The 12,920-nt window shown below is 33.8% G+C and overlaps 1 protein-coding gene across 3 annotated transcripts in view; it reads right to left on the bottom strand.

Annotated features, from left to right (window-relative positions):
• MMEL1 (membrane metalloendopeptidase like 1) overlaps window positions 1–12,920 on the bottom strand; it is a 1,737,390-nt gene that overhangs the window by 795,804 nt on the left and 928,666 nt on the right. For all 3 annotated transcript variants that reach the window (XM_044062979.1, XM_044062980.1, XM_044062978.1), the window contains exon 6: window positions 3,432–3,527. In XM_044062979.1, coding sequence (XP_043918914.1) covers window positions 3,432–3,527 — 96 coding nt within the window. The remainder of the gene's footprint in view (window positions 1–3,431; window positions 3,528–12,920) is intronic.

Genomic DNA, 12,920 nt, shown 5'->3' with positions numbered 1-12,920 from the left:
GGATTGCTTAATTAGCATATCATTCATCTACTTATGTCATCATTATAATACTCTGCCACTCACCCTTATTTACAGGTTCTTCTCTAAGTGCAGAGCTGTTTACTGAATACCAAATGGTGAGCTGTTGTACACATGACAGCAGCACTAAGTGTAGGCATTCATTAATCCAATCCAGCCCTGAGAGTCCACAATACTCTAGAAAGTGTTTGAAGAACTCATAGTTGGTTTTGATTGCTCTTGTGCAAGTTACAATAGATAAGTGAGGATGGTTCTACTTTAGAACAGCGAACGATCAGATGATCGAACACTGTTACATTGACCCCTAAATGTTGAACCGGCAAAACAGTGAACGGCCGGAATAGTGATTTTTTCCCAGGGAAAAAAAATCGCTGGGTCATTGTCCAGGTTGTGCCATTTCCTCCACTGTAGTGCAATCTCAGAGTTGGTATATTTAAGTAGGGGTGTGTGGGGGCATAGCCCCCCGCATGGGTGGTGTGGGGGGCAAAGCCCCCCACTTTATTTAGTGTTTAGTGTTCTTTTTTTTTTTTTTTTGGAACCAGCGATTTTTTTTCATGGGAAAAAAATTAATTTTCCGACTGTTCACTGTTTTAGCGATTTGATGTTTCGGGGTCGATATAACAGCATTCGATCATTTGATCGTTTGATCGTTCATTGTTATAACATAAACCCATGAGGATTGCCTGCAGGATTTATTTTTATTTTATTAACTTGCTATCCAGGAAAACCCAGTTAGATCCATCTGCCTGTTTTAGGTGGAACTCTGAAGCAATACTTTATTAACAGACTTGCTCAGACTGACACATCAGTCAAATGGATCATAAGGGATTTAAACGTGTGACTACAGGATAAAGGGCATTAGCAGCTCATAGATTTAATTGTCTGTACTCAAATGCCAGGTTCAACAAGTACAAAGATCACTGACTGTAATGATGATATGGTACACATAGCAATCAAGGTTACCTGGGATATATTGTATTAGCCGACCAATGATCTTTTTTATTGCTTTTTTGGTGGGCGGTCCTTGCTACTTGTTGCCCTCAGGGCAATCTATTGGTTCATTCATTTATGCCTCATGGGGTAAGCACTACTTCTGGTCCATTTTGTTTCCTCTGGGGAGTGAGCTGATTGCAGAGGTCAGCATTCAGGCAATCATCTGGAATTTTTTCTGTTCATGTTCCTAACCCCAATCCCTCTTGGCTAATCAACTTCACTTAGAAGGTCTTGCTGTGCACTTCTCTTGTGTTTACATGTTTCCACAATCATGCTATACAGAGCAGAGCTACAATCATAGAATTAGTATATCCAAGACCATGTATACTACTCTGCTGGTATTTCAGCTGAATAGACACCACCAGGATAAGCAATCTCACATTGACTGCTCACTGCCATCCACCCGCCCCTAGCAAATCCTGGCTGTTTTTGTGGTCAAGCTTGTAATCAAACTTGGGATGTAATCAAGTTTTGTCTTGCTTAGGCACAGAACTAGAGTGACCAATGTTCTTCTGTTATACTGCAGGGTCAGACACTTCCATTATCCCAATTAGCTTCTCACAAAAATGGTCATTATTGGTGTTTAGTGTGAGGTACTTTCATCATGATGCTCTTCACTTCTATCTATAAATATGCTCATGCTAGATCTCTTTTTGAAAACCTGCCCCTTTTAAGACTGGCAATTATATCTTCCACACATGAGAGGCTCCATATGTAATGCAGAGTTATAGCGAGTTTAGAATCCTCACTAATGCATAATGTCTCATTTTCTTTGCCATAGGTGCCATGGCATTGGCCACTCATACCAGTCAACTTTGGAGAGAATGCCTTGATCCTATGATTACCTAAGCTTTTCTTATCTATAGGGTGGAATATACATGAAACTCAAATGGTCTTTTTGTGGAGGATACACACTAGCAGGGCAGTGAGTGCATTGATTAGCCCTTCCCCAAAACAAAAGTGCTCTGTCTATAAGCCTGCAAAGCTTGGTGGTATATTTGGAGATGGACTCACTGCTCTGCTGGTTACAGCTGTGGTACTGAAAACATTCACCAGTAAGTATGGACTTGAGGTTTGGATGTAAGTACAGTGCTTCCATAATTTTGTTATATGACTTTCTGTTGGCTTAAAAGGTAGAGCTAGAGACTGCAGTACGTTTATGTATTATCCCCATTACAGTCAGAAGCACAGGCAATCCTGTCATTGCTGAAATGGTTTACAGGGCAATATTGTTCCAGCCATTCTATATATGTTGATCACTCTTGAATGGTGCTAATAATTATCCAGTTATCCTACACAATTCAGCATTTTAGTTCTGTCTTCCAAAACTTTTGTAAGACATCTACAAATCAGAATATTTGCTTGCCTATGCTGCTGTACATTGTAGTTTTCTTATGGTCAAGTATTCATGCCTTTGGAAGCAGCACCTTGCATTATGTAGCAATAATTTGCTATCATCACTGCATAATGGAGAAAATGTTTGCCATGCTGTGAGAACTAACACCAAAAAATAACACCACCTAATCAACAATTAAGTAACATTTTTTCTAGTTTGTATTTTCAGCAGTGTCTCCTGACCACATGTCCCTGCTACTACTGACCTTGAAATCATCTGATAACCCAACAGAGGTGACAACCAACTAGAATGGGACATAATCCATGTAGCCATGGTGGTATTATATGCCTTTACTTGCACCCAATGATGAAAGCAATGATGCTACTTCTAATTAGGCCCTCTCCCCACCCTAGTCACTGATGTGACACCCTTGTCACCAAGGGGGCCTTCTATGTCACATGCATGTGAGTCCTCCCATACACATGCTCATGAGGGCTACCATCATCAGCTTTGTAAGACAAGTCCATGTCCATGATTAAAGGCCTTGGCTTCATTACCTGAAATAATCTACTTGGATGTGGTGAAACAGCCAAGAAGACTATCAATTCCTCCCCCAGGCTTGGTGAGACATTGTTACTGCTTCTTCCTACTCTCCTGTCTAGGCCTTCTACTGCTTAGCAACTGGAATTCAGCAGTGAGTAGGGAGGATGTAAATGTTGGCACATGAATGGGGATGATCACCCCAGGCTGATGGAATTAGGTCATCTAGATTATAGTCAGGGATTTACCCCTGAATGCCACATAGGTGTGAAGTAAATAACAGCTTTAATGGTATACTTAGATTATAATTCTAATATGCCACAGGTGTAAGGGTTAGAGAATGCAGCAGTATATATTCAACACCTGTGATCATTATATTGTTCAAATAATGAATTCCATATAAGAGCTGTAAAAAATAGTTTAATATTCAGGGAAGTATAAAATAAATACATATTGCCCTGAGAAATTAGAGAAACATATTAAATAGAGATGGGTCCTTTAGTAAACAGAATACTCATTTAAATACATTTCAAATAAGGTTTACCTTGAGTAACATTCCAGTCTGGAGAAGCAACTGGCCAGTCCCCGATTTTGGTCAGGAGTTCTAACAAGGGCAAGGAGTCTCTCTGTTCAATGACACCTGGGAAGTAAGGAGAAAGATGAAACAGTATGAGAACATAAGTGTTTCTTTTTTTCCTCAAATATTTTTTTATTTTCAATTAAAATAACATTTACATAATATTTTTAAATATCATTTTAAACTATATACAATATTTACAATGGCCTGACTTTCAGTTATATACACTGTATGTTATTAAATATAGAACTAACAGATCAGTTATCAGAGATACAACATTGATTATTGCAGAGTGTCCAACAAAGATATAACTTTCTTCCAAGGATTATTTACCAATGGCCTGGGATAGATTCACAGTTCTTTGATTTTTATTTCCATCGATGCAGTTGTCTTCAGTAAAGTCTAGAATTCTTCCAAGGTCGGGGGTGTATTTGAATTCCACCTTCTGGTTACGCATTTCCTAGATATAGCAAGTATTGTCCATAACAAATACATATTTGTCTTATTCAGGTAAGGACCTTCATTTACATGTAGTATAATCAATACTTTAGTTAAGGTAAAGGATTCATTAAATAAAGCTTGTAAAAATGATTGATTCCATTCCAATATGATTTAATTGTATTACATTCATAAAAATATGAATCCAGCCTGCTTTATTTGACTTTTCACACCTCCAGCAAAAAACATTTGTAGTAGTACTGAGCTTTTTAATTCTATCTGGTGTTAAAAATGCTCTATGTAAGTATTTCCAGTTAAATATTTTCCAGTACTGTGTGTTAGAGGTGTAATTAAATGATAGTAAGATGTTAGTTTTACTTTCTTCTGTTAACTGGAATGACTAATGTTTTGTTAAGAACTGCTAGTATGATGGTTTGGGAATTGTTTTATATGTTATTAACTCTTTATATAGATTTGAAATGGAATTTTTCTTTTCACAACTATTATATATACATTCATACAGAAAACTTATTAGATTTGGAATATATTTAAATGAGGAATTATTAATTAATCTGCATAAATCTTGAGTGCACATTAAAAAGCTTTGTAAGGTTAACCAGTCCTGTGTTGGAATATTGTAAGCAGTTTTTATCATATGTATATCTAAAACATTTAATTTATTTACATATTGAAACCAGCATAAGATTCCATATTGTTCCCAGGAGGTTATTGTTTCCATATATATTTTGTGAGGAAAGTTCTTAGTGATGGTAAATGGGGTTAAAAGGTCAAACCAAAGTTTTAGATCTATGTTTGCATTGATAAGCTTCCTAAAGGAATTGATGTAATGATTAATCAGTGTTGTTTTAGAAGGTTTTGTTATATTATATTGTATACTTATGCATAGTAAGTTCATAGGTTCATAGGTTCATACTAGGCTATCTGGGCTAGGACATTTATAAGCCTAGCCAGAGTGTGTTTGGCTTTCGCCACCCATTTTAAATTAATTTTGCTATGCCCTTTTTCGAGGTTAGTATACTGTGCCTCTGTCTAAGAGTGACACAGAAGTGATACCCGGGGTAAACCTACGATCCCCCATCCACTCATCAAGATTCCTCTTGAAGAGAGTCAATGAGGGACTCTGCCTAACCTGGACTGGGATTTTATTCCAGAGTGAAGGGAGCCTCTGGGTTATGAATCTGTCCCTCCAGCATGTCCTATTTATTTCAGTGCTGAGGTTCAAGTCTCTCAAGCACGTAGCTCGATGGGATTTGGATTTTCTGAGGTGCAGCATGTCCATTAATTCCGGGTTGGACATGGTTTTATACATCAGGCACAGATCGCCTCTGAGCAGGTGGTATGCCACTGAGTAGAGCTGGAGTTTCTTTAACTGGGCAGCATATGGTATCTGTTTGAGCCCTTTGATCCTCTTGGTGAGGTACTTTTGGGGTCTTTCCAGTTGCTGCAGGTGTCTGGTAAGGTACATCCCAAAAGGGGCATTATACTCAATTATGGGCCTGATGAGGGATGAGTAAAGAGGCACGATGACCTCCCCTGATCTAGATGTGAATCCCTTCATGATTAGGTGGGCTATATAAAATGTTTTTCTAACCACTTTGGCCACGTGGTTGTCAAATGAGAGATTGCTATCAACTTGGGTCCCCAGGTCCCTAATTACTTCTTCTGTACTTAATGGATTACCACCTATGTGGTAATTTGTGGGCACTTTGTTTTTGCCAAAGGGGATGACTATACACTTTTTGGCGTTTAGCTTGAGGCCATGGCTCTGGCACCAGTTGTCTGTTTCTATGAGGCCCTTTTGGAGGATGTACCAGGGTTTGTTTGATTTGTCTACTATTAAGATTTTTTTAACAGATTAAATTCATTTGTTAATATAGCCGTTGTTAATTCTTTCTAGTTGGCAAAATAATTTGGGTTCATCTAGTCTATTGTAGTTTTAAGCACAGATGCTTTTATATATGTTTCTATTTCTGGAAAGTTCAATTCTCCTTGTTTCCATGGTCTAATGTGATGAGTTAGAGCTACTCTATTCTTTTTGGGATACCATAAAAGTTTTATTAAACATGAGTTTATTTCTTTAAGAATGCATCTTTCAGGAATTAACTGTATTGATAATGCTACATATAGTATTTTTGGCAATAAGACCATTTTTATTAATTGCAATCTGTCTTCAAAAGTTAATATAATTTTGTTCCACTTTTCTATATATATTTTTATTGCTTCAATAATGTTTTTATAATTTATTAATATTGTTTTGTTTATATTTTTGCATAACACTATTCCTAAATAATTTAGTGTAAGTTCTTGTTTTCCTATAATAGATTTATCTGTAACTTGTAGTTCTTTTTTCTTATTTAAAAATAGAAATTTTGATTTTGATCTATTAAAGTGTAGACCTGAAATCTTATAAAATTTCTCCATTACTTCTTCGACCTCTCCTAATGACTCTCTTGAGTTTGATAGGGTTAATAAACTATCATCAGCAAAAAACATTATTTTAGATATGTACTGTTTATAGACTTCTATTCCTTTTATTCTTGGATTATTGCATATTATTTCTGCAAGTATTTTATAGCCAAAGCAAATAAAATAGGAGAAAGGGGGCATCCTTGTTTAGTACCTTTCGTTATATGGATAGATTCTGAGGTGAAAGGACCTAATTTAATGTAGGCTAAGTTATTAATATATATGTATAAGATGAAGGGAGGAGGAAATTCAAATAATGCTAAAGTTTTAAATAGATATTCCCAGTTGAGGGAATCAAAGGCTTTTACTGTGTCTAATCTGATTACAAGTGTTTCTCTATCTTCTTTGTTCACATAATCTATAAGAGTAAGTATCCTTTTAATATTATCACGTGTGTGCCTGTTATATAAAAATCCAGTTTGATCATTATTAATTGTCTTTGAAAGTGGGATTTTCATTCTGTTAGCTAGGATTGGCATGCATATTTTGTAATCATTATTCAGTAATGATATAGGTCTGTATGAGATGCAAAGTTCTGATAGTTTATTATCTTTTAGAATTGGTGTTATGAGAGAATATTTCCTTGAAGGTGGTATTTTTGGGTCTGAATGGACTTCTAGCAAAGTTTTATGAAAAAGGGAGATTACTGTTGAAGGGAAGAGTTTGTAAATTTCTGTAATTATACCATCTATCCCTGGAGCTTTGTTAGATTTACTTTCTTTTATCTTGTAAACAATTTCTTTGTATGTTATAGGTTTTTGTAGGTCTAGTTTTAAGTTTTCGGGAATTATTTTTATATTGATAAGGTTCGTATCTAAGTTTATTTGGTTGGTATCTAAATCTTCTTTTTTGAAGTGTTCCATATAATGGAACCAAAATGCTTCAAGGATGTCTCCTATATCTGATACTTTTTTCCCTTTCTTTTCATGATATATACTATCATTGTTATTTGCTTTAGATTGTATTTTAATTCTTGTAGATAAGTTATGTAGATATCTGGGGAGGTGGCTAATGAGTTTATTTTAATTTTTCCAAGGCTAGACCATTTTTGTGTGTTAGAATTTCAATATATTTTTTATTTAATTCCTCTATTTCTTTTTTGACTTCTGGACAATTCTGATTTTTTTTTAGATTTTGCTGTCAAGAGCCTGGTTTACAAGTCTAATGATTCAGTTTCCCACTCTCTAACTTTGTTTTTATACCAGCTAAGGGTCTTACCAAATAAGTATGCTTTTAATGAGTCCCAAACCATGACTCTACTGATTTCTGTTGTATTATTAATTTCAAAAAATAATTGTAGTTCTGACAACATCCAGGGTCTGAATTCTTTAATTTTCGTGATATATGATGGCTTTCTAGTTGAGAGGATTAAAGGTTTAAACTCTATTTGGAGCTTCATTATCAGAGAGTCATGATCTGAGAAGGGGCATGGAACTATTGAGAAGTTGAGGATTTTTGTTTGTAAATCTTGAACTACGAACAATTTATCTATTCTGGTTTGTGTTCCAAATGTATGGTCTTTATGGCAAAATAATAAGGATTTATCATCTTTTACTTTAAAAGTGTCTATTAAATGACATGAATCAATCCATCTTTTTAAGGATTTTGAAATATTTGCTATGCGAAAAGACTTCTTGGTGGTTTCAGAAGCTTCTAAGTTACAATTAAAGTCTCCTCCCAGTATACAATTTCCTTTATAATTGTTGGAAATAAAATCTAGGTGTTTTTTAATCATTCCTGCTCCAATTCCTGGGAACAAATATAGATTAGCTAAGGTCCATATTCTGTTATTAAATTTAATTATAACAAATGTGAGTAGACCTTCTTTGTCTTCATATTTATAAATAACTTTTGGAGTGATTATGTTTTTCTTCCAGAGAATTGATACTCCTTTTGTTTTTGTTCTATAGGAGGATTGAGCTAAGACTGTATAGCCCTTAGGGTTCCAAACAAAGCTATTGTTAGTCTTAAAATGCATTTCTTGGAGAAATACTACTTGTGCCTTATTTAGATTTAAATATTTTAGTAAGTTTGATCTTTTATTTGCATTATTTAAGCCATTAGTATTTAATGATAAGAATGTTAAATCCATTTCAAATTATTGTTGGAAGAAACTTTTTGCTTCTTTTTTTGTATTTTGATTATAGTAGTTATACCATATTCTCTGATAACATTGAATGTTATTTTTATGTGTGTAAACTTGGGAGTGTAATTTAATGTTCTTTCTTCTTTAAATACAAATAGGATAAAATTCTGGTCAGGCTTAAAAAGTACTTCTATAAAACATTAATTCTAAAGTATCAAATACACATAAATATGAATTTACCATTAAACAAGGAATGAAAGTCATTCCTAATCCAGTAGATAAAGATAGATCTATTGGATTATCACTCATACCTTTAACCAACAATATTAACTGAGCTCCATATGTTAAATTTTTATATGGAGAATTTTCTTAAAAGAGATATGAAATTCTGTATTATTCTGTTGTTGTTCTATAGTATTTCATATATCAGGATGGAATGTTAGTAGTGTAAACAATTATGTTGACTTAGAAAATATCCAATATTTAGTTACCCTAAGAGATCCCAAACATGTCACATATGTCATTTTGGATAAATTAAATGCAACAGAGGAGCATACATTAAATAAGCCAACAACAAATAGATTATTACTAAAATAATTTGACTAAAAGGACTCTGCAGGAGACCATGAGTGATTACCAATGAAATATGAATTTACTGTGGGTGTATTTTCTTCCTTTACTTTCTCACTCGTCAGCTCACCAACTTCAACTTACACTTATGAAAAGACATGGCTTATCAGTGGTATCCTGACTCTGAGTAGAGGCTCCCTACATTCTAGTGTGCAGTGCTTTTACATATTTATACATTTACAAAACAGAGTATAAGAATGAACTATGATCACCCTGACAATTCCCATCCTGCAGAGGGCATCTCCTGCTTCCAAAATGGGTAATCACATCAGGTCTAGAATGAATGTGAAGGTACCTATATGGTAATCAAGACTTACCTTAGGTAAGTATTAATTAAATAGTATTTAGAGCATCTTAGAGAGTTCTTGGGGCAGTTAGAATACTCTTAAGCCTCTCATCTCTTGACCAAAAACAGAGATTTCCCTTCCCTTTCTTTCCCTTGTTTTAAATCAGTACTAACAAAAGAAATTCAGCAAACATAGGTAAACAGAAATAACATTCAGTAGTCCATCTTGTAAATGACTCTCAATCCATTAAACAAGTCAATGACTAACATCACTTTAGCAAACATTATAAAGACAAATTAGAAATAATTTCCTAGCTCTTTAAATTTTCTGATAAAGCAAAAAGTTAACAATAAGCTATTTTAACTAAAAGTATAAACCATTTCAATTTTCCTTGCATGTATACATTTCTATTTATATTGTACTGTCAATAGCTGCCTTTGAAATCTGTAGAATACTTTACTTCTTCAAATCATTCATTTTTCAATTCAGGTTTTGTTTTGTCCAAATGGCAACAATATTTCAAGGGCACAATTAATATTTAGACTGCTGTTTCAAATAAATAACTTGTCAGTTGTCAATTGAGTTAGTTTAGAATGTATGGTTAGTGCAAATATAGCATATTGCAAAAATAATATGTATTTTTTCGTGTGCTCTAGAGACTGTCATATGCAAGTGACATATATAATGTAGCATATATAGAGCAGATAGCTTATGGATTCAGGTTGTTAATGTAAATTATGCTTATTAATCAGGCAGTTTCATTTAAGTTATTCACAAGTAATTTGGGGACATTTCAGTTGAGTTTCCAGGAATGTGTAGTCCAATGTGAGTAAACTGAGTCCACTTTTCCTCATAAACATATGTCACAATTCATTAAACAAAGCATAATCATTATAAACACAAAGATTAGTAATTTCCTAGCTCTTCAAACTTTCTGATATTGCATAATGTTGACAGTAAGCTATTTTAACTGGAAGATTAAAACATTTCAGTACTTCCTTGTGAATATATATATTTTTACTTTTACTGTAGTGTCAATAACTGTCTTTGAAATCTATGCATTACTTCACTTCTTTCAAGTCATTCATTTTACAGTTCAGATTATATTTTTTCAAAATGTCAATAGCATTTCAAGGGCATATTTAATATTTAAACTGATATTTTAAATGAATAGCTATCAGTTAGCAAGTGAGTTTGTACAGAGTGTGAGGTAACTGCAAAGATAACATGTTGCAAAAAGTAATATGTATCTTTTCATGCGCACTAGCGACTGACAATTTCAAGTAACATATAAAATGTAACTTTTACAGTGCAGACAAGCTTGTGAAATCAGCATGTTAAACTGAGTAATACTTTTTAATCAAGCAGCTACAGTTAAGTGCACATGTAGTTTGGGAACATTTCAGTTGTTTCCAGGAATATGTAATCCTATTAGGATAAATCATAAAATATTACAAATGGTCCTATTATGTATTCATTTTACCTTGCTTAGGTTGTTTTTCATTTTAATAACTAAACAACATTACTTTTTCTTATTATTTGTTATCTGTGAAGCTAAATGCACTTTGCAGGTTCACAGTGTCCTTAGAAACTGCAGCAATTGTTTACAGTTGCTATGGCAACACAAACAGAATGTGAAGAAAGCTTCACTTCTCTTAACCAACAGTATATTTTTCCCTCCTTTTTTTATATATATTTGTGAATACTAAAAGGAAATAATTCAAAAGACATATGTACATGAATGGAATATTTCAGAGTTAATCACAAACTTGTCCCCAATCCCAATAAGCATAACAGTGACTATCATAATCTAATAAATATTGTAATAACAATTAATTAAGTTCACTATTCCAATTAGTCTACCTGAAAAGTAGATTATTTTAGACTATTATTTATCTATGTATAGACAGTGAGTTGTTAAATATATTAGTATAGTAAATAGCAGAGAATTTAGAAAGGGAGACAAGATGCAGTTAAAATAATAATGAGAAAAGAGAGAAGAGAGAGAAAGAAAAGAGAAAATTAAGAGAAAATACACATATACTATGTATGTTGATTTACAGTATAAATATTTTATGTGCTATATAACCCTCCTTCTGTGAAAGAAAAGTACTCTGATTTACATACCTGAGGTAATGTGAAAACTCTCATGTATCATCTATTTTCAAAAAATATAGATAAAGATTCCAAGAAGTAAAATTGGACCTTTAAAGTAATGTTAAAACAATTCATATCGTAGAGGCTTTGAGAGATTTGGCTATAACAGTATCAGTCTTTGGTCTTCTTCTTTTTGACATCTGTCCAGACATTTGTTTCTTTTGTTCTCTTGAGAGAAGGTGACATCCAATCCATATCCTCTGGTAAAGTAATCACATTATTAGTTTTAATAAATGAAGAGGCTTCCTCTAAGTCAATAAAAGTCCTCATCTTGTTGGCATACAGTATTCTTTTCTTAGCTGGATATGCAAGTTGTGCCTTGATGTTATTTTGTTCCAGAAACTTTATCTTTGGCCACACTTTTTTCCTTTGTTCCATTATTCTAGATGAATAGTTGTTATCAAATCTTATATGTTTATATTTTAGAGGTGCCTTCCTTCAAGCAGATCTTAAAATCAGTTTATTGTCCAAGTATGAAAGAAATTTGATAATTATTGACCTAGGAGGAGAGTCTGAGTTAGTGGCAGGTTTCCCAGGAGCTCTGTGTGCCCTCTCAATACCAAAGGAAAGTCCTTCATTTAAATTTAAAAAGTCAGGGATCCAACTTGATAAAAAGGAAATAATATACTCACCTTCTGTGTTTTCAAGTAATCCGAAAATCCTGATGTTATTTCCCCTCTCCCTATTTTCCAAGTCATCTACTTTATTAACCAACCAAGTGTTTTGTTTAAGAAGCAGTTCTTTCTGTGTTTCCTCTTCCTTAAATCTGCTTTCTAAGAGAAACCTCTATTCCTGTTATCCTTGTCTGGTGTTGTTGTAGCATTTCCTTGAGGGTGTCAGCTTGTTTTTGACTGCTTGTTTTAAAATTTTCTAGGTTCTCTTTAAAATCATCCATCTGCAAAGACAACTCCTGCAGGGTAGATGCCATCTTTTGTAATTCATTCTTTAAGGCAGCATCCTGGTGAGAATTCCTTGAGTTGCTCATTTTAACAAGTGAATATATCTCCAAACTTTATGACAGGAAATTATTTGTAAAATTTCACCAAAGTTTCTAATTATGTAAATTAGACATTTATCTGTAAGATTTTATACTTTGAAGAAAAAAAAAAGAATATTTTTTCCTGTCTTATTTAACTAGTTATATGGAGCTCTAAAATACTGCTGCTTTCAGTTAGCCATTCAGGCTCCGCCCCCAACATAAGTGCTTCTGTTTTCCAAAAGTCAGTATTCTACTATTTATATCCATTTTATAAGAAATGACAACTTGTCAAGGCAAACTAAGCAAACATCCTGATTCAATTAGCAAAGTGGAAGGGATAGTGGAAAAAAGTACATTATTCAATAGTCATTTGCTTGCACTAAGGGTATGGC

This window comes from Protopterus annectens, chromosome 2.part1 (genome assembly GCF_019279795.1).
Source record: "Protopterus annectens isolate FY-2018-M chromosome 2.part1, PAN1.0, whole genome shotgun sequence".
Classification (NCBI taxonomy): Eukaryota; Metazoa; Chordata; order Ceratodontiformes; family Protopteridae; genus Protopterus; species Protopterus annectens.
The sequence above is the reverse complement of the archived record's forward strand: the minus strand, read 5'-3'. Positions and strand labels throughout refer to the sequence as shown.